This window comes from Gallus gallus, chromosome 4 (genome assembly GCF_016699485.2).
Source record: "Gallus gallus isolate bGalGal1 chromosome 4, bGalGal1.mat.broiler.GRCg7b, whole genome shotgun sequence".
Classification (NCBI taxonomy): Eukaryota; Metazoa; Chordata; class Aves; order Galliformes; family Phasianidae; genus Gallus; species Gallus gallus.
The window spans coordinates 65,965,586-65,988,290 of NC_052535.1; the positions used below are offsets into that span (position 1 = coordinate 65,965,586).

General features: G+C 44.3%; 1 protein-coding gene and 1 long non-coding RNA gene across 7 annotated transcripts in view; one reads left to right on the plus strand and one right to left on the minus strand.

The window, feature by feature from the left end:
* Window positions 1–32: 32 nt before the first annotated feature.
* LOC107053243 lies at window positions 33–22,508 on the plus strand. Of its 3 annotated transcripts, XR_006939283.1 has the most exons (5): window positions 33–2,981; window positions 3,129–3,206; window positions 6,060–6,141; window positions 7,227–7,332; window positions 12,296–22,508. It is a non-coding gene; the product is annotated as an uncharacterized LOC107053243 (long non-coding RNA). The 3 variants fall into 3 exon arrangements; XR_006939282.1 differs by having other exon boundaries at window positions 33–3,206; XR_006939281.1 differs by having other exon boundaries at window positions 3,129–6,141.
* Window positions 9,389–22,705, minus strand: part of SLAIN2 (SLAIN motif family member 2) — a 28,392-nt gene continuing 15,075 nt past the window's right edge. Inside the window, exons 7-10 of one of the 4 annotated variants that reach the window (XM_040700257.2) lie at window positions 18,846–18,959; window positions 18,065–18,142; window positions 13,025–13,343; window positions 9,389–12,020 (exon numbers count right to left, since the gene is read on the minus strand). In XM_040700257.2, the coding sequence (XP_040556191.1) occupies window positions 11,954–12,020; window positions 13,025–13,343; window positions 18,065–18,142; window positions 18,846–18,959 (578 nt within the window). In that variant the 3' untranslated portion in view covers window positions 9,389–11,953. Of the gene's footprint in view, window positions 12,021–13,024; window positions 13,344–18,064; window positions 18,143–18,845; window positions 18,960–21,104; window positions 21,308–22,705 lie in introns of those variants that run through there. The other 3 variants (XM_004936042.5, XM_420719.8, XM_015285504.4) reach the window with 3 other exon arrangements.

Sequence of the window (22,705 nt, forward strand, 5' to 3'; positions counted from 1 at the left end):
GCCCGATGGGACTCGGCTCTCTGCAGCTCATTCATTCGTATTGTGCGCTCGGCGCTGCTGGCCGAGGAGAGCGCAGGGCCAGGTTGGCTATCTTGGGCCGAATGTTCCAAACTGGAAGTTTTTCCGCCGTATGGGATGTGCTTCAAGCGTCACACTGCTCCATCTTCTCCAGTCCCTCATGCTGCCGGTGCTCGGCTTCAGTTCCCTTATCGCGCCGTCCTCGTGCTGCGGTGCCACGCGGTTTGCTGCCGCTGGAGGCACGCGGGCACAGTGCAGCAGCTCATCCTGCAGGTGTGGGGGCCCATCCCACCCCGTGCTATCTGCCACTGTCACTGCCCAGCCTGCCTGCAGCGGCGGGCAGATATTCTGTGTCACAACGTATAGCACATCCCGTGGGCAGCGGCAGGAGGAGGCCACGATAACCCAGCTGTGGGCAGCACCTCGGTATTGTCACATCAGGAGCGTGCAGTGCAAACGTTATGCTTGGCACTGAGCGTGGTGGTTATCATCCCTGCAGCTGGCGTGGGCTGGCGTGGTGTGTCATCGCGACGCTGCAGGCTGCAGCCCAACCCGTGCATGGGGCACTGCGGTGTGCTTCAGTCTGCGTGTGGAGAGGAGAGGAAAGGCCTCGGGGAGAGATCTCTGGGCTTTGAGGACAGCAAGACCCACGTGCTCATTGCTACTTATAACATGGATCCAAGTGGTTATTTTTTGTGGCTCTGGAGAGTTAGGAATCAAAATAGGAATATGCAGAGATGGTGGTGGTTTTGGTGGTTCTTCCGTGGCTGTCTCTGTGCTGGTAAGGCCGTGCTGGCTGGCGTTTGGCTAAGCAGGGCCTTCTCTGAGTGGGCGGCTCTTGTTGCCTCTTTCAAGAGGGAAGGTTGAGCCTTCTGTGCCCCCAGAACCCCCACCCCCAAGACATTGCTGACGTGCTGGCGGATGGGCATTACTCCTGCCCCAAACCAGTCACATTTCAGGTAAAAGCTGAGAGTTGCTTCTTGCCCTCCTTCCCTGGAGCCACTGCAGGGTCGTGGTGGCAGGATGATGGCAGTGTGCCCTCATGCACCACAGGCCTCCCCAGCACCATTTGTCCTTGCCCACGCGTCCCGGTCGCTGCAGCCTCTTCTGCTGTGGGGCTTCCCCTCTTTTGGTTCATCTTTCACTGGTGTCATGGAGCTGCCTGGCCTCACAGCCTCTTTCTTGGGTCCCTGGGTGCAGCATCTGCGCTGCCTCCTCGTGCAGGTGGGATCCCATGGAAGTGTTCCTCCTCCGTTTGACCTCCCCCATTCATTGCAGTTCTGTCCCTCAGACTCTTATTTCAAATCATAGACCCACAGACTGGTTTGGGGTGAAAGGGATGCTAAAGCCCTCCCAGTTCCACCCCCATGCTGTGGGCAGGGCTGCCCCCCACCAGCTCGGGCTGCCCAGGGCCCCATCCAACCTGGCCTCGAGTGCCTCCTTGGATGGGGCACCCACAGCTCTCCGGGCAGCTGTGCCGCTGCCTGAATCCTACCCACAGTCTGCACTCTATTTATTCCCTCCTTGAGAAGTGCTCTGACATTCTTAACCTCCGAGTGCTGTTATGAAGTTGAGGTGGTGTGGTAGGGAAAAATCTGGCCACGACCCGAATGCAGCAGCAAGAGCTTCGCTGCGGTGCTGTCAGTCTCCTTTGTGTCCCTGTTGCCTGCTGCATTTCCTCTGCGCGGCTGCCGACAGCTCCTCCCTTTGAATCACAGACCTGCTGAGCATTTCTGTGTTAGCGGTCCAGGGCAGAAATTACTGTTGGAATAAACCCCACTGTTGTACTCAGTGCGCCCCGTGGTTATTTTTAAAGCACCTCCAGCCCATTAATCATCAAATGAAGTACTTCAGGACTCAGGTCGCCGTGTTCCAATATTTCACCATTAGGACTGAGCGTCCTAACTACGTGTGATCCACCTTCCAAAACTGAGAGGCAGATCCCTTTGCCAGCCAGCCCATTACAGGCGGGCTCCTGCCTCATGGCAGAAGGGCTAATCCTGCAAATGGATTGCTGATGGACGGCTGCTGAGGCAGTTGCACCCCTGCAGCTGTAAAGCAGATACTGGCATTGTGCATTTGGAGGCTGCCTTAGTGCATTTTTGTCAGCAACTACGTGTTGCATGTTGGATACCTTTACCTGAGTTTAAATAGGAAAGCATTCCGCCTCAGGCACTGCTGCCTTCTGTCGCTGTCTGACATCTTCTTTTTTTTCCATGTGGGAGCACTATCAGCACGGTGATGAAAGGCGTAATAAAATAAATGACTGGATGACTAATGCACGTCTCGGTGCAGAGGAGCCGGAGTTAGCCTCGTGCCCAGCCAGGCAGGGACAGGGGACAACAGAGCTGGGGATGGCTGGGCCGGGGATGGCGGGGCTGCCTCTGAAGCTCACCCCTGGGCTCAGAGCCGGGCATCCCCTGGCTGCAGGCACAGCTCTGCCTTTGCAGGGCTCTGCTGGCAACCCAGGGTGAGCCCCTGGGCATGGGGCTGGGGGGGTTGGAACACAAACGCGTTGTGCTGTAGGTGCTTGTGCAGAGTGAGGTGGCTGCAGTGTGCTGATGATGGGGTGTGCACAAAGTGACAAAGAGCAGTGGGCTGGGAGGTGCTGTTCCTGGCCCTGACCCAGCTGGCTTAGAGGCTTCTGTTTCCCACCGAGGCTTGAAGCCCCTCTTCATTTCCTATGCAGGAACCTAACCCAGTCTGGGACATAAATCATGCGAGGTGAAGTCATCTTGTGCCTGTAAAATATGGGCTGTGGTTTGGTTTGGTTTTTTTTAAAGCCAGGTCAGAGTAAATGACACTGAGACTGCATCGTCCTGCAGAACAGTTCGAAAAATACAGGAGTGAATTTAAAGACTTCTGCAGCACTGTTTGCTATACGGAGTGTTAATTTAATTGAAGAAAGACATCCTGAAGACAAATCCCAGCCCTCTGCTGCCCAAGCTTTCTTCAGATTGGAGGTGAGCCCATGGGACAGGTCAGCAGCAGCAGCACTGCTCTGCCTCAGGTGGCACAGAGCCCTCTGCACTCCACTGTCATTGGCTCTGCTGCTCCTATGGCAAAGCTGCACAAACACGGAATAAAAATGGTCCTTGTCCCACCGCCAGGTTCTTACAGAGTAATGAAAATGGATATCTGCGGGACTGATCAGCGCATGAACAAAGCGAGGCCAGACCGCAAGCCAGGTGTGCTGTTACCTAAATTAAATCTCCATTGATTTACAAAGAAACCTCAGGAGAATGGGAAGAAATAAATCTCACACACAATGGGAAGCTCTTAATACTCCTCCTGGAGAGCGCTGTACATTGATCCCATGAAAAAGAGCCCTGACACGCAGTGCGTGTGCTCTTCTAAAACCTCACTGAGACGCGGCTTGTTTTAATAGCACGAACAGTCTTCGTGTTGGTCCTGTGATCTCAGCGAGACTGCTGTGTCACTGCGGTCAGGGAAACGCACTCTGGATGTTGTTGCCCTGCTGATTCACCAGGAAGGTGGTTTGGCTCAGCAAAGGCTTTTGTTTCTGTGCTGGGGTGCCAGGCGGGTACTGTGTGAGGAGCGTGGAGTGGCGTTCCATCCCCGGGCTGCTGACCCCACTGCCGGCTGCAGGCGGGTGCTGCAGACACACAGCCCCCATCAGCAGCTGCACAGACAGGTGGGGTGCTTCGTCCGCAGCCCAGAAAAAGTCTGGGTAGCCAAAATCCTAAGGCCCAGAATGTGGTGGTGAGTGGAGTTAAATCCAGCTCCAGGTCGTGAGAGGTGTTTCTCAGGGGTCAGTACTGGGGCCAGTCTTGTTTAATGTTTTTACTGATGATCCAGGTGAGGGGATTGAGTGCACGCTCAGTAAGTTTGCAGATGACACCAAACTGGGAGGAAGTGAGGATCTGCCGTGAGGATAGGAAGGCCCTACAGAGGGAGGATAGGAAGGCCCTACAGAGGGAGCTACATAGTCTGGAATCAATGGGCTGAGGCCAATTGTGTAAGCGTTAGCAATACCAGGTGCCAAGTCTTGTGGGCAGTGTGCCCAAGTGGCCAAGGAGGCCAATGGCATCCTGGCTTGTATGAGGCACAGCACAGCCAGCAGGAGCAGGGAGGTGATCGTCCCTCCGTGCTCTGCACTCGTGAGGCCACATCTCGAGTGCTGTGTTCCATTTTGGGCCCCTCAGTACAAGAAAGGCATTGAGACCCTGCAGTGTGTCCAGAGAAGGGCAAGGAATCTGTGAAGGGTCTGCTGCACAAGTCTTACGAGGGGTGGCTGAGGGAGCTGGGATTATTCAGTCTGGAGCAGGCTCAGAGGAGACCTGAGCTGTCTAGAATGGCCTGAAACAAGGTTGTAGTGAGATGGGAGAAGAATTTCTTCTCCAAAAGTGTGGAATGGGCTGCCCAGGGAGGTGGTGGAGTCGCTGTCGTTGGAGGTGTTCAGAGAACATGCAGATGTGGCGCTGAGGACGTGATCAGTGGGCATGGGGTGGTGGGTTGGCAGCTGGATTGGATGATCTCAGGGTTCTTTTCCAACCTTAATGATTGAGGATAACAAGTGAGGTGTGGGAGAAGGACCCTGAATGGTGCCTTGTCTGTTGAGAATGGAGTCATAGTGCTGTGTGGGAGGGGCGATTCTCATGCCCAGCGGGGCAGGAGAGAAAACAGGAGATCAAAATTAGGAAATAGAGCAGTGCTTGTCGGAGTGACAAAGGCGTCAGAGCCAGACAGTACAATGGAGGGGTGAAGGCAGAGTGGAAGTGGTCTGTAAACGTGATCTCTCCGTTGTTTTAATTTTATCACGAGATTACTGATGGACCAATTTCAGTGATTCACACTGGTAATTAATATTATTTAATTATCTTCATAATGAGAAAGATGCAGGAAATGGGAACACGCTGATAAAGACATTCTGCTAATGAAAAGCTTGGTGGAGTGGAACAGCACTGAAATGTTGCGGGATGGGAGTGCTTGCAGTGGGCTGAGACGTGGGCAGAGCCGCCCACAAAGGCTGTGGGGTCTGAGCCCAGTAACGAGCATTGCTTTTTATAAGTTAGGTCTGCAGTGGAGGCATTCAGCCCTCCTCCTGACCAGGAGGACCGAGCCAGGCCTGGGTGCTGTACCACACAGGTTCTGTGTCCTGCAGTGTTCCTGTGCCTGCAGTGCAGCCTAGGCAATGCTGAGCGTTGATCCAGGCCTGTGTAAATGGCAGCATAAATACAGGAACCAAATCTTTGCTAAGATTTTCACCAATCCACCCCCACGAAAAAAAAAAAAAGAATTTCTATCAACTCTGACATTTACAATAGACGTTATCTGCTCTGTGACATTTGGTCTTATAAACAGATGTTGACCAAATTCCCATTTGCAGCTCACCCCGCCGCCACAGATGAGAGGATGCCCACAGCTGACCCTTGTCTTTGTATAGCAGAGTGCCCACCCCCCCTCCCAGCCACAGGGTGCTGACAAAGGACTGAGCCCCAGGAAAACGTGGCAGCATCACCAGCAGTGTGTGGCAGAGCAGGGAACTGGAGGAGGGTCTCCTGCAGCCCAGCGTTGTTAATGATTCTTTGATCCTGAAGCCAACACTGCTGCCACTGACATCCAGGCACTGCTTGAAACGGAATCGGGGCAAAGGTTTCCTAATTCCTTTGTATTCAAGTCAGCTGGAGCAGCATTAACAGGGTTTGTGTCTGCAACAGCCTGGGGGTGGATGAACATAAATGACTTAACCTCGTGCTGGGCTCCACATCAGCGAGTAAGGGCAGACATACGTGGAGAACCCAGAGGCTAAAGCAGGGGTAGAGGTTTTGCCCAACGTTCCCCAACCCCTTCATCCCTGATGAGGCTCTAAATGGCAGCACCTGCTTCAGTGAAATGGCATATCTGAGGGAGGAGCATCAGGAAGATTTGTCATGAGCTGCACCTGTCCTGCCCAGCTTCGTTCTGATAAAGAGCTGAGGGTGGTGGTGGTCTTTGTCTTTGTATGTGGTGTTTTCTAAGAGTTTGCTCTGAATGGGAAGCTCTCAATTAGAGCTTAGGCTGTTGCTTTTTCTCACCAGCATTCTGGCCACTGCTGGAGCACACTGAGAGAAGTAGCAACGAGGTGGTTCAGCTGTATGAACCCGAGGTTAAAAGAGAGAGGTGAGTAAAGGTCTGTTGAGTAATGAATTGTTCTGTAATTGGATGTATGGGTTGGGCTGGTGGTATAACTGAAGGGAAACAAAGCACCTGGGAGAAATGCCTTCAGGAAAGTGTCTTAGAATTGTCTGAGGTGGAAGGGGCTCTCAAAGGCTTTCTAGTTCAGCTGCCCTGCAGTGGTCAGGGATGCCTACAGCTCAGTCACAGTGCTCAGGGCCCGGTCCAGTCTGACCTTGGCACTGGGGGCTGCTATAGGTTGGTATCAGTGCGGGGTTACTGTGGCTCCTGGTCTAGCCCAGCAGCCTGCCTGTGGCTAGGGAGCCTGCCTGGGGAAGGATGTTACAGAACTTTAATCTATAGAGACCTTGTAATTCACTTCCACTTGCACTTGCTGAAGCCCGGCCTCACCTTCCCGGAGCTCAGCTGTGCACAGACTGCCTGCAGGTGTCAGCCTTGTGCCAGAGGACGGCCGGTGCTCCGGAGTCATTCCGTGGGCTTTTCTGTCCTGTTTGTTTCTCACTTAAAGCGATCTAACTTCACGCTTTTACGAGTCTTAAATAGCTCCTGCTCTCCCGGATCAAGAAGCGGGACTGAAAACACACTGCTGTGGTGTTTAATGAAGTTTGCCGCAATTGTTCTTTCCCAGAAATATTTGAAGTAAAACTGGTTCCGAATGATCACAGCGGAATGCTCTGCAGTCACCACCAGACAGCAGCAGCGTTAAGCACCTTCTGCCCCACTCGCATTCGCTTCCCCTCCCCGGCCCGGCTCGGGGTGGGTAATGCACTTCCAATAGGACCCGCCCCGACGCTCCTCAGCACCGACACAGGAATGCTCCCACCTTCCTACAGTGTAAGGGAACTATGGGGAGAAAAACACTCTCTTCCCTTTGAAATCGTGAGGTGCTGAGGGATGTGGGTTAGCGGGCGCGGAGTACTGAGTTAGCATTTGGACTAGATGGTCTTAGTGGTCTTTTCCAACCATATAAGTTTCATACTGAAGAGTTTATTATAGAAACCTACAAGGAGAGGTGGTGGGAAAGGCAATTGAATTGCCTGTGACTTTGCTGCTGCTCTGTTTTCCTGAAGGAGTGTGAGGGAAACCACGTTTGATTGCTGAACCAAAAGGTGAAGGGAAGGAGGAGCGGCTCACATCCGAGGGGCAGGAAGAGTGAAGTCACCTCCACTTCAGAAGGTAAACTGCCTCGAGGGGGACACTCTGATCTGGATGTTTGATTACAAACCAGGGAACCACGCTGCGATACGTGGTGAGTCTCGCTGGTTGAATTTCATTATACACCTCACGCTCGGTCTGCTTACCATATAGAAGTAAGCCCAGCTTAACTATTCTAATGCTGATGTGATGAAAGGGTGGCGTTTGAGTTACAGAGACAGGCTTACTGAATCTGACAGCTGCATTCTTGCTGTGGATTTGTACGTGGCACCTCCATGAGAACACTTTAAAGGCCTGTGAAGAGCCTGCATGTTGGCTGCTGCAGACATCCTGCTCAGAGGGTCATGGATTTCACAGGTGTGAAGCTGAGTGATTCCCAGCCACTGCAGCAGTAGAACCACCTTTAATACAATGGCAGTTATTAATGATTCAAGGTGTGGAAGCCCGTGCTGGTTGTTGCTTATGTTGTGTTGTAGCAAAATGCACGTTACCAAACTTAAAGCAAACTTCTTGCTGCTGTGTGAACCAAAGCAGGCTGAAAAGAACAGAAGATACAGTACAAGCATGCAGTATTGCTTGGGAGAGGATGACAGAAAGCAATGGGTTGGAAGAGTTGTTGGCCGGTACTGCTCTTAATGCATATACTCAGTTTCTCGTCCACATGTTGTCAGTCATAAAATAAAGGCATTGGTGTTTGAACTGAGTACAACTTAACAACCGAACTGAGGCTTGCTGGACGCACTCCTAGGTTGCTCAGTTATTTACATAAGTTCCCAAATTTTCGTAATGAGGATTTTGTTTCTTTTGTTGAAGTGAGCATGAATCCTGCAGAGATAGAAGGTCGATTGTTCACTTAAACATTGGCACAAATTGCCAGAATGAAGATTCAGAATACAGCTTTTCATGTAATCTATTTAGACTTTTAGTAAAGCCTTTGACTCTGTCCCTGCAGTATTCTCCTAGAGGAGCTGGCAGCCCATTCCTTGGATGGGTACACTCCTTGCTGGGTAAAAAATTGGCTGGATGGCCAGGCCCAGAGGGTGGTGGTGAATTAAATCCAGATGTTGATTGGTCATGAGTGGTGTTCCTCAGGGGTCAGTACTGCGGCCGGTCTTGTTTCAAATCTTTACTGATGATCTGGGTGAGAGGATTGAGTGCATCCTCAGTAGCTTGCAGATGACACCGAACTGGGGGGAAGTGAGGATCTGCCTGAGGGTTGGAAGGCCCTACGAAGGGATCTGGATAGGCTGAATTGGTGGGCTGAGGCCAATTGTGTGAGCTTCAGTAAGACCAAGTGCTGAGTCCCACCTTTAGGTAGCAACAAGAGCTGCTCAGAGGAAAAAATCTGGTGGTGTTAGCTGACAGCTGGCTGAATGTGAACCTCTGGAGTGTGGCCAGAGGAGGGTAAGGAAGCTGTGAAGGGTCTGGAGCACAAGTCTTAGGAGTGGCTGAGGGAACTGGGATTGTTTCTTCAGGAGAAGAGGAGGCTCAGGGGAAACCTGAGTTCTCTACGATGACCCAAAAGGAGGTTGTAGTGAGGTGGTAGGTCAGCCTCTTCTCCCAGGTGACAGTGATAGGATGAGAAATAATAGACTTAAGTTCGCATCATGGGTGACTCAAGTTGGATATTGGAAACATTTCTTCTCAGAACAAATGGTGAGGCATTGGAATGGGCTGCCCAGGGAGGTGGTGGAGTCACCGTCCCTGGGGGTGTTACAAGAAATGTGTAGATGTCCCTCAGTGCTGCATGGCTTAGTTGGCATGGGGTGATGGATGGTCCTAGTAGTCCTTTCCAACCTTGAACGCTACTTGAATCACACACTGTCCTTAGAGAGCAGAGGCCTCTCAACACAGCACAGTACCTCAATTCATCGAGGAAATCAAAGACCCAAATAATAATACCATACTCTCTTTATGAACTACAGGGGCAGTAGCTGATCTTCAGGATTGAAGAAGTGAATACAGTTCTTGGGGGGGGGGGGGAACCCACAAACAAACCAACCCTCCCCCCCAAAAAAAACCCTATAAATACATAAAGACTTTATAAACAGTTATAAAAATAACAATGCAGGCAATATTTTGTGGTAAGAATATTTTATATATATATTTTTACACTTTAACACTTACAAAAAAACATTCAAACACAAAAAAATTAAATAACTTTGGAAGCAGAATGAGTCTTTCTGCCTACATACATACAACAATTCCGAGCTGTTGGCACAAAAAGTAATCCACATTCATAAAACCCTTACTACTATATCAAACATAAGTTAAGTAAATCATAGGCACTAGTTTATCAAATCCATATTTCCACACTTCTGCAGTAAATCTCTAAACACAGAGCCCCATGATTTCCTGATATCAATAAACTGGTAATGCACAAAGGCTTTCTAGTAAACAGACAGTCTGTCTTTTCAGGAAGCTGTTTGTTGTATTTCAGGGGGAGTAGAACAGCAGAGAAAAGAATGCTCAAGAACTAAAGCTGAATTTACCCAAGTAACGAATTGCTTAAGGAAATGTAAAGAACAGTTTGATGCAGCCATGGTATAACCCCAATAGTGTCATCTAAACTGACTTTCAGGGTTTAAAAGTCAACCAAGGTGTTTAATAAAATCCACCAATTAAAAATAATCTTTTTTCAATGAAGCAGCATTGCTTTGTAAAATGCTGACATGTCAGAATTCCGTCTTTGATGGGAACAGGTGCATTTCATCTCTTCTACTTAACAGCTGCATGAGACACTTACTGACATCCGCTGTCTGTGCCAGCGACACAAGGCCAGGTTGTTTCAGCAGGTGACTTCTGCTGAAATCTTACTGAATTACAGTATATTTGATACCAATTTCAAAGTCTCAGCACAGATATTGGTCTGGAGTGTGAAGTCACTCATCAACCTCCAGCTTGCCTACAGCTGCTCAAGTAATTAAGAGCTGCAAATCAGTCTCTGCTACTTTCTGCTTGGCTTCTTCCAACACAAGTAGTATTGCATGGCTTTTTATCCAGGAATATGCAAGTGCTAGCCTAAAACTCACGTGCATGAATTTCAGGGTTAGTTATCCTCTTAGTGGTGGGAGTCAAAGTACACCAGCAGTTCCAAACTCAGGTACTTCAGGGGCTGAAGGCTATCTATTGCCTGATCCAACTTTTAGTGTTTGTCAGTCATTGCACAAAGGATACCATTCACACTTCATTATTTCATTGACTGTACATCCAACATACTGAAAAAGCTTCAACAAAATCCCTTCCATTTAACTTGTCCCACCAAATACAACCTTAGTTACAAGTGTTTGTATGACGTCTTCCGAAACAGAAAATGATGGTTCAAATGCTGATTATATAAATGAGTTGTTCTGAGAAAAATGTGTGTTAGAATAAGTCAGAGCCACAGGAGAAATTCAAGAGATTGTAAACAGACATAGCAGGTTTCATACTCTATTACCAGTAATGTAAGATACACATATGTAAGGCAAAGTACATATTTAAAACACACTTACATGGGAAATACCTTCTGTAAAAATATTTACAATTTAAAATAAACCAATTTAAGAAATGGATGAAAGTAAAAAAATAGGATACAGAAAACTCCCTCATACCATGGAACATCACCTAAATGAATATCATTTGGCATCAAGAGTCAACTCATTACCTTAAAATTTGTATGTTACAAGTGCATAGTTGTGTTTCCTTCTCCTCTACTATCAGCATTTACAGTTGTGTTCCAGGCTGCAAGCATAGTGGTATGGTATTAGAACAAAGGAACGTTACTACTTGCTTCTTCCTTTTTAAGGAAACCTGCTATAAAAAAAGTTTTCCCCAAATAGTGAGTAATGTGTTTAAAACGTGGCTACAACAGCAAAGGCCATCTTTCCTGAGCCAGGAACTTTAAGGTCAGAAAGATTGTACAACTGATGCTAAGCCCTTTTGTCAATCAAGCGCTAAGAGCATGTAAAGCTGATAAATCAACACAGGAAAGATGCCATCTATACTATTGCATTTGTGTATGTCTGCTACATTCAAGTCTTTAACATTACCAAAAGCCACGGCTACTCCTTACTGTTCTGCCTGATCTTCCAGAGTAGCTTCTGATTCTTCCTGAAGGATGTACGTACCACTTTCCCCTACAAGAATCTCATTCAATTGTTAACAGCAATGTTTCAATAGCATTGTAGCAGTCTGAAATCAGAATGTTAATGTAGTCTCGTTTCAATAGTACATATTTACCAACCTTTCTGTTGAATTAAAATAGGTTGAAAACGAAGTTTTGGAAAATCTAAGTGACTGTTGTACTTGCTGTTATTCAAGATGGGCATTTCTTTGGCATTCGTTAGGTTTTTGCCCAGACATTGGCCACTGTCATAAATGCTCAAATTTGACCCATTTTAGCAAGCAAGAAAAAAAACTACAAAACAACTGAGAGCAATTTAATGTGAAAGTGATTGTATGACCACCAAACATCTGATGTTAGATGTCATTAAAGTGCTGCTTTATAATCTCTGCCAGCTTGTGCTAATTAGAGACAGAGAGGTTTGGAATTTATACAAATCCCAAAAGTCACATCTGAACAGTCTGTAGAATCAAGCTGTGTGTTAGCCTGGTGAGGAAGCATCCATGAGCACTGGAACTTTGCATTAAGCTCTGCAGTTCAATAGCAGCCATCTTTCCAACTCTCGTCTTTCATGTTGCTGTAGGTTTTGGGAGCAGGTAATGATCTAAAACAAAATGAGGCACTTTTCAGTTTCATACATAACAGCTGAAGTCTCCATCTACAACACATAAGAGCTTAAACATTTTCAAAATAAAGTATACACTTTATTCATTTGCTTCTCTGCAGTACAGTTTATTTAACATAAACTCAAAGGTATTTTTCAGCTTATGATCTTAACAATTATCCCATGAGAAAACATTTCCTTACTGTACTCTGCAGGAACACAAATTTAATCTCCTGCCATTTAAAAATGAGGTTTGTTTTTTTTTGTCTAAGCAGAGATCCTTGTTTAGAGTACTGCAGTTTCCTTACATCGGGATCTTGGAAGTTCATTGATACTTCACTACTGCACTGCATACAGATACTGCATGCTGTATCTACAGCACGTACAACAGCTGTGCAATAAGTGAAGCACTTCTAAGGCCAGCTGGGATTTGGACAACTACACTTTGCTTCTCTTAAAAAGTTTCTATAAAAGAAAACCCTGCTGTTTATAACATCACATTTCATGCTGCTTATGGAGTACTAAACAGTCAATACTGTGAGTCACTTCTTGTTCCCTGTCCAACACTCACAGCAGAACAAAACTGCTCTTTACGACTGTTTCATCTTTCCTATGATACTGGAGATAACTGTTTATTCTTTCTGCTTAAGGGGATCCTCAGAATTCCTCATGGATGACTGCTTCCTTACGTCAGCTGTCTTTCACCTGACACCTTCAGTGAAAACGCACGCTACCTTGGCATTAAAAGCACATATTCCGAGTTATGCACTATTTCCTTCTATTCTCCTGCAGACAAACAGTCCATGTAACCTTCCAGCTAATAATTAGCTTCTCTTGGGGTTGCTTTCCAAAACTGTGACGTTAAGCAACTTGTACAGGTGGTTGCTAACGCAGAGGTTAGACCTGAGACCAAACTAAAAATCGCAGGAAGGAACAGCACAAATATACAACGTACAGCAGTCAGTGTGCAAACTGAGCATTTGGACTGCCTTTCCCACACTCACCTGCGGACAGGCTGTGCAAGTTTGCTACGAGGCACTGGGATGCCCCCCGTGGAAGGGGCACTGGGTCTGGGCAAACTACTCCTCATCCCCACTGTCCCTGCCGGCCTGGTGAGGGTGGTGCTGTTAACACCGCTGGCAGGGCCGGGCAAGCCTGAGCTCTGAGCTGCAAGAGGCCCCGGTGAAGAACTGCTGTGTGTCAGCTGTGTGGCTTCCAGAGGAGCAACAGAACCAGGTCCGTGGTTACTAAATGCCTTCACCGGTTGTCGCAGAGCGAGGGGAGATGGTGCTGCGGGTGAGCGGAATTTACTTGAAGAAGGTACTGGAAAGTAAAACGCAGCAGTTACTTTCAAGCTTAACTGACAGTATGACTGAAATTAAACAGGCAAGGATTTTGTGTGAAAATTCAAACAACACGGAATGTGTAATGGAGTACAGCCAATCAAGCAGCAATGAGAAACAGGAATTCAGATGTCCTCTTTGTTGTGTTTTTGATATAATAACTCCAATGCTCCCTTTACCTACTATGAATATTTATCTGGATTTGTAAGTAATGCCAGTAAGGCCCTAACCGTTCTATCCGCCAACCCAGAAGAAACAGAGGTGAATATATTTGTAAGAAGAAATTCAGCTGTTTCAGAAATGTGTACCTAATTCCCATCCCTAAACCAACACATTCAAGTATATGGGATTCTAGTGTGACATTTCTGCATATCTGCACTTCCTCAGGTACAGGGGTGCAGCTCAGACAGAGCAGGGCAGCCTAAAATTTCTTTTATGCTCTTCTTTTTAACCCAATCCACTGAGTCAGGATTCATCTCATGATAGGGTCCAGTTCAACATCTACAGTCTGAAGGCAAAAAAACCCAAGTACAGTCAGCCAACTCCCAACACCAAAGAGATGCAGCTCTGAAACTTAAACCAGACAACTCAGACAACTTATAGCCTTCCTCTTCTTACAAACATCTTCTAAATTACCAGTTTTACTTAGAGCTGAATTCAAATACTTTGTTATCAGTTAGTTAGGATGTAAAATGCAGGTCTTTGTCACTGGTTTATAAACAATTCCCAGGGAGGATTTGATAATCTATTTATATGCTTAGACTCAGAATTTAACACTCTGTATTAGCCCTTAATTCAAGATGCACACACAAATGTATGCCATTAGTATTTTTTTGGTCCTATATATTTATTTTACTCAATGCAGTAGCAACAGTTCTTACTTATTATATACACAAGAATTAATTCTGAAGTTTCAAAGACAGCCAGCAATTAATGACAACTGAGCCTTGCAGCAAAACACTGACAATATTTAAGTCCTTTGGTAATCCTAAATCTTAAGCTCAATTCTTTATGAGTATCAGAAATATTTTAAATATATGCATAACGTATCACTAAACAGAATTCTTGAACTAATCGATCTTCTTAATGTTTGAATGGAATTTCACCAGCTTCTCAGCCTGATTAGGATGGGATTTGGCAACAGTTGATGTTGGGCAATTAAATCAATCAGAAAAAATGGAGAAACCACACTGACAGTGGCCTTGCATGAGCAATTCTTTTTTGACTAAGAAATTTCTTTATGCAGAGGAAGTTGAGTTCCTCTCTGACAGATGTTGTACTTAACAAAGATGGCCCTTCACACAGCACTTATTATCATTTTACAAGACAGATCCACTAAGAATAAGAAGAGTAAGAGAAGAAACCAGTAATGACAGGAACATGACTTCCCACATGGGGTACAGAGAAAGTGGTAATTTCCAGGTGGTAACTTCCAGGTTGTACTGCATGACCCTGACAGGGGTTGATAGAAAGATTAATATGTGCATTATAGATGCGAGTTGGATTCAGTTCCTTTTGGGATTATCCAAGAGGGCCTTTCTACTGACAGTTGAAAGCATGAGGCCGCGCATGGGAAAAGCTGATACGAGTGGTAGAGATGTCAACATACATGACAGTTGGTAATTAGCAAGGAGAATAAATAAAAGCCCTTAAAATAAAAGCTTGGTGTCAAGCCAGACGATGGATTACAGAAAGCATTAACAGCAGAATGATAGGACAAGAATGGCAGCACAGTGCTCCTAGAACTACGATAGATGACATATTAGAAGGGTTGGGTTTTTTTTTGAATGTGAAATTATCTGTAGCATTGGTGTAATTAAATCAGCAATTACCAAGAGATTCTACAGTCTAAACAAGGGAGCTTTCACCACTGAATTCCTCGTCACCATACGTGGTGGAACTCAAATACAGCACAACGTTAGCAACTAACCTACTGAATAATGCCGGTATATAAACACTGGGCACAGCCCTAGGGCCTGCTAAGGACAGCTTTAGCTGCTAACATGTACAATGGGGAAAAGGTTCAAAGCACTGAGTGCAATGAAAACTTGTAGCTGAAGAAAGTTTATCATTTTCCCAGAGAAAGTAAGTATCCAGTTGTAGTGGAAATGTGAAGTCACGGCCTGAAACAGTGATTGAGCACCTGGTGGGAAGGCAGGGCCAACCCAGGGAGCTCAGGTGCATGCAATACCCCTGAGTGATTGGAAGGGGTGGAGCCAGGATCCACCTCTTCCCAGACCTCATTTAAGGTTTGGCAGTAGAGGTGAGGGCATCTTGCTGGAGATCCCTGCCTACTTGAGACCTTCCAAAGGTAAGCAGCTCTTTTCCTTCATTACTGTATCTGCTATGTTTGGGCTTGTTCTCATTTGCTGGAGCCAAAGGCTTTGCCATCCTGCTTTTATCATCCCATTATAGCATTACCCCAGTGAATTAGTCTTCTCCATTCCCCGATGTTCTCCCACCCCATTTTACCATGCTTCCAGTGTTTCCTGTTAGCACATGCATTGCAGACATTGCTGAGAGCTGTATTCACTATTTTACATAAAGGAATTAATTGTCTTCCACTGAGCTACAATCTCTGAAGCGATCACTGGCAAAGCGCCTAACAATTCTGCTCTACATGTGAAGATTTTTGTCTTAGTGCATTTTTGGATGTTTAATCAAACTCAGTTTGGCCTATTTGTGAAACAGGATTACAAAGTGTGAAGTACTGCCTCAGTCCAATCTATTTAATTCCGTATACCCATCTGCAGTAGCGAACTGATAGATGTTTAATAAAAACACATAAGGGTAGTGTTTTAACAACAGCACACAACTCCATCTCCTTAGACACTGAATGACTAGAACCAACTACAGTTAAAACCTCAGGCAGTGAGGAAAAATAAATGGCAGTGTGCACAGCACTGGGAGGGATTTCCCACCCTCTTGAGACTCTGCTCCCCATTGCAGGGCAGGGAAGAAGTGAGATGCAGTGAGGACTGCACCCCAAGGCCAGCTGCTGCACACCAACTTGAAACCTGAACCGATTCAGATGCAGTTGTTAAACTGAAACATCAGTATGAGATGATTCAGACTGCTACAGAAGAACAGATGAGGCAAAGCAATGGAAATCAATAAGCTGTTCTATTGCATGACTGATACTGAATCGTAGTATAGACCTTAACAAATCTGTCACTGGGAGGTAAAGACTTTGTTACTTGAAGGTATTTTGAAGTGTCTCACTGAAAACGATTAGAAAACCCAAATGTGCCAAAGTGCTTACGCAAAAGCTGTTAAGTGATGTAATGACCAACATTTTAAGGAACTGAAAAGAACTGCTGCTCACAGTCACTTACTGTTCTGAAACAAAAGTCTTGTTTCATTGCTGCTTAACACTGCTATAATCCCAAGAATCTCACTTAGGTCATAGACAAGAAAACCAACACAGCAAAGACCATAACATTTTGGTATTTCTGTACATTTCAACAGCTGCAGGTGAGGCCACCGGCCCTGCAAGTGTTCTGTGTAATGAGATGAGTGCAAAGGCACAGCCTGCTGGAAGGGCACAGAAAGCTTTGGGAAGGAATAAAAATGATGGTCGTATGCCAAAGCAGAACACAGAAGTTTTTTGCATTTGGAAAGAATATCATAAAGACCATCAGAAACTTCCTTATCAGCCATGTGAATCTGCTTCAAAGCCATTACGCTTTGCTAATTCAAGGAAAGGCTGGACACTAAGACTTTGTGAATGGAATGAAGCTGACTGAAAGAAGTTAGTGTTAAAGCACTGAAAGGCACGCTTGTTGTCAACCACCTCCAAGATCTGCAAGAAGGATTCCTACCATCCTTAAGAGTCTCTAACATGAAAACATCTTATGAACTGGCCTCAAGTGAGGTCTTTAAAACAAAGTTTTCTAGCCTGTAATATACAACAGGACCAACTACATTTGAAGCCAAAAGGTATATACCTTTGTTTTCATCTTGGTAGTGAAATTGAGGCAGTGTCACAAGCAAGGCTACCAGCATTAATTAAAGATCAGATAAAACTTGTCTAATTGGATGTGGGACATAATTTCTTCTCAAAAATGTCAACTTCAGCCATTACCCACTGCAACATTATACACAATAGTCTCTAATTCTTTGAGGGGAAAAAAAACACAACACCACCACACACTAAATTACACTGTGGGATAATGGTTTGGCTTTGAGAGGAAAGGAGAAAGCATGAGCAACGTGTACGCGTGTGCACAAATCTCCAGTTGACACTGTATGCTCATGGGTGAAGTTGTTACTGTTTGTTTCCAGTGCTAAGTGAAAGACAGTGTTTCCACTTGTCTGATTATTTTTTCACGTTCAGAAATGTTTACAAAATTTGTTTTACAAACTGTATGCTGTAAGAAAAAAATCCCATTCAAGTGTCACCCCACTAAATACTCATTCAGAAGTCTGCTTTTCCAATCCAGACTTAGTGATCAATGCTAGAAGTCACTAACAATTGGATTTTGTCTCAAAATCAGATTTAAAGCTTTTTTTTCCTTACGTGATACAGGAATGTATTTTCAATGTTTAGGCCAAGAAGTGAGATTGTTTACTACACCAACAGCTACTCAGTTAATCTCAACATGCAACAGCAACTTCATTAATCTCGAGTGTGAGATTTAATGCAGGTGAACAATTATCCGAGATTTGCTGGAGCTCAATAAGAGGCTGTAAGTTCATTACCTCCTTTTGCAGATGGAGTTTGAAGAAACTGTTTGGTTTTGAAGGCCGCGCGAGGCAAATTTTTCTGCCTTTGCAGAGCTGTTGAAAGACAAGAAGTGTTATATTTGTCTACGATGATAAGTAAGCTGCATTTACTGGGAATTTCAGAATGGCATCCGCTTGTGAAGCATAAGGAATAGAGTGAGTAAAACACTCTAAAAGCTGTTATGACTCCGAAAGTGATGGCTTTTTAAACGGTGCTTGCTCTTAATGGCCGAGAGTTACAAAGAAGCGTGAAGGAATCTTGCAGTGCAAAATGCGCAGGTTCTGTAAGAGTAAAGCTGCTTGCGGGGCAAAACGCCCAGAAAGGCAAAACCAAACAAACAAACAAATACACCAAAGGGAGAACAAGCCACCTAGCAGCATGCTACAGCAGTATGAGTGCAAGATCAGATAATAATGATGACCGCTCAGCTGTCCTATTTGATCAAGCAAGACTAAACTTCTCAAGTAGTTTTCAAGAAAAAGTTGGAGCATTATGCAAAAGCATCACTTTTGGTATGAGCGTCATTGAAAAACGTTATCGTTTGTATGCAAACATAGGCCGTTCTGAGAGATGTTTGCCTTTTTTGTTCTGAAGTGACACAAGAGAACTCAGAATGAAGACACAAAACTGAGGATTAGCAGCTGTCGGCAAGCAAACAGCATGCTTTTTTAAAATATATATATAGCTCCCATATCCTGCCTGTTTTCTAGTAATATTCAAGGGCTAATACTGCTTTGACACATCCTTGCTACCTACCAGGTACCAAGAGAGAAGCCTGTGTCCCAAGAGCAGCAGAAACTTGGCAGAGAGAGTTCTCTATCGCCATCAAACCATGACAAACGCACCGATTCAATACGTTTTCCCCACAGCATATATTTGGAGGGAAGAAGGAAAGCAGTCAGTGACATAAAGCTTTGCCTACACAAAGGCTTCTGAAAATGATGATGGATGAAAAAAAACATCTCTGCTCACCTCAGTGTGTGGTTTTATGCCAGCACAGAACTGCTTACACCTGTAAGGCTTATTTCCATAGCGAGAGGGAAGAAAGGTGGGGAAACAGCTGTGCATGAAGAGCCAAACCCTAAGCAAGGAAGCTCAGTGCTCACATCACCAATGGTTGAATATCACTGCAGAAAGCAGGAGAAGGAACAAACAGTACTCATCCTTCTTTACTAAAGGATTTCTTATCCTTCAGTCAATGCAAAATCTGCAATATTTTGTGAGCAATGAAGAAATTTCATCATGTGTTTTACCTTTATTCTAAAAATATCAGGTGGTGGTCTATTCATTTTGACCATTTTGATCTTAGTAACTAACTAAAATCTTTGTTCTCAACAAACAGCAAAAATGATTAAACATGTTTATAAGCATTATAAAATGTGCCTAAAAGAACAAAAAGTCCTTCCACCAACTAGAATGTAATGCAATAAAAAGCATGAGGCAATAGTCAGTTATTATTCAACTTCTGACGCATGCCCTTACTCTAAACTTTATTCAGTACTTCTAAACAGCCAATTAAACACATGAGGATGTTTAAAAATGAGTTCAATTCCCAGCCTTGTTTTCTTAAAGGAATTTAGTGAAGCCAACCACTGGCCGGAGTGTTTCTGTCCACAAGGATTCTATAATACCACTTTTTGCTGTATCAGTGTTTTTGTTCTACCACACTAAATCAAGAACAACCTCTTCTCTCCTTCATATTTATGACCCTGGATGTTTTTTTTCCTAGATCATTCCGCTATATTTAAATTGCCAGCTGTACATGGCAGTAAGTTGCTTCCCCCATCATTATTACACTATTTGCAAGTCAGAGATGTGGGATGATGTGGAAAGAATTAAAAAAAATAATTGTATATATCAAATTCCTTCTTTCCTTCTCAGTGGAGGCTCCAGGAAAAGTTCCCACCATCTGACAACTAAGCAGTACGTGCACTATATCACTGCAAAGAGCTGCAAGCAGAGAACTTGAGCAGTGCTGTGGAAATGTGATTTGAGATGAGCATGGAGCACATGCTCATCCACTGTTTGCTGCTCTCGAATGGCTCCATATTACCTCTCACAAACGGTGCATGTTGAATATATTATATTTATTTCTAATTAACTGAATTGGAATACTTACTTAGGTTTCCTTAAAGTATACAGTTTCTTTTGTCCTGAACACACCAAGCAGCCGGATCTTGGCCAGCAGACTATGGTCACTAATAATTTGAACCATCTACAGCTTAGCTCTTTGGAAAAGCGTTGTAATTAACTCTGCTTAAAGGTTTCACATCGTTGTGTTATTAATGCTCCATACGTTCAAAACCATCATGCGTACATGACCCACATAGCTCCTATGTAGAAGCCACCTTGTGCAAAGCTATACAACTTACAGCCTCCATAGAGTACAATCTAAATGTAGAGACTTCTGCAATTCGTAACACACTGACGTCTAGAAGATGTCTGTTCTTTGGAGAATGCAGGTATTACTCTATCTTCCAGTGTTCTACAGTGAAATACTTAACAGCTTTTACATTCCCAAATCCTTACTGCATGACAGCGCAGTGAACCACGTGTAAACGAAGATTCCAGTAGTTACACTTAATAAGTAGTTTACTCATTTGATCCCTTTTCAAAGAGAATTTGGATTTTTCACCAAATTACGACTGAAGCTTATAAAATGCCTTCATCTTTTGCAATTGTACTTATTGTAATTATCTTCCATCCACTCCTTAATCAAGCATGTATTAATTTGCCTACGTAACCATATGAGGAATTGTCTGTACAGAAACTTACTGGATTCCTAACTCATTTTTGAATGCCAGCAACCATAGCAAGTTCAGTATTGCAGCCACAGCAAATGTGCAAGTAAATTATGAACAGCAGATCGTTGACAAAAAGAAAAGTAGTGATCCCAGGTGGCAAGCCAGCATCCTTGCAAAGGTAAGCTCATGCAAAACTAGCAGGTATGAGGAAGCTTTGAATCCTTAGACCCAGAAGTCGATGCCAAGGAAAAACAAAGCTTTGCTGCAATTTAACAGTGCTTTGTGCAAGGTGACAAAATATAAAACCAATAAAACAAAAAGTGTACAATTAAAAAAAACACAATTCTGGAAATTTTTTATACAATGTACAATTTTGAGAAATTTTTTGAAATCCAGACTAGGCAAAGATACTTACTCATTGACTTCACACACAAACCGTTTTACGATTGTCAATAGCAAGACTCTGACAAACATCTGTAAGAGCAGGGAAACTGTAAAAGCTAGAAATCTGGGCTTTGTTAATGATACTTAACTTACATTTAGATGTAAGTTGGTCTAGAGTAGTTCACGTTTGGGGAAAGATTCCCATAAAAAGCAAACAGATCTACCTAATGCTTCCTATGATTCTCAGTCCATCCAGTAGTTGAAAACAATCACTTATGTATAAACATCTCATTCCTGCAATGAAGTAACTCAGATGTTGAAAACAGAGACTTCTGCTATCTGATCTTTCTACAAAGTTTCACTGTGAATATTAGAAATTAGAAAGTAGCTTTCTGACTAGCTAAACTGCCCTTTGTACTCTCCCCTTTCAAGTTCACTCTATTTTAAAACATCAAATACAATCTGTATAGCTTTGGCTATAGTATGACACAGTTGGACTAATTGTCCACAGAACCCTTACATCCAGAGTCACTACAAAGACAGAAATCTCCTTGTCTTTGCCAGGTCCGTATTGTTCTGTGTTTAATGTATTTGTATTAGCAAACTGTTTCGGAAGGCCTATAGTTAAAAAGGCCAATCAGGTATGCCTTCATGCCTTTACTCTTCAACAGGTAAAAATGAAATTTGTTTCATTCACAAATACTATCTTACGTTACTTGTCAAACACTTAGATTACTGATGAACTTTTATGGATCAAAGCTCTACAAATAGTAATATTCATAATGTGTTCTTCCTTTGAAAATGTCACACAGGATAATTCATTTTCTAATGTGTTTTAAAACAAAAATGGTCAGGAAACATTTAAGCAAAAGGAACTGTCAATATTGACATAGAAGGAAGCACTGAATATTTGCGTTTCGTTTGCTTTGGCTTTAAGGTCACCATTTTTAAGAGACTCGTGAGGTCAGCAGCGTTCTCCTATCAGTGGTTCACTTCCAACCAAACCAGCAGGCACTGACCCAGCACTGCGCTTTTTGTTTCACGGGACTCGGGTTCACCTGAACCTTTGCTGAGAAACACTGATGTTTGAAAACACAAAATCTGCAACTGAATGCATGATTTTCAGGTGACAAAGCAGAAGAAAATTAACTGCAAATGAGTTAAAATTGCGTGAATGATTTCGTATTAGGCTTCAATAGTTAAAAATAGCAAAACCATCATCAAGATAAGCATTCTGGTAGCGTGATGCGTTTTTCTAGTCTGAAATAAAATTCAACAGTATGAAGCATTACATGTTCTGTCTAATCCTACTTCACTGCTTCAGAGTATTTATACTCTTTATAGAACTTTATAGGATGGTATGAGTGTTATTTTAAGAGGAGACTAGAAGTTCTTTCAGTACATCCAATACCTGATTTCTTTTACACACGCACAAAAGGAAAGCAGCATTTCAGACAGATGTGATTAAAGTCCAGATTAGCACCTCTA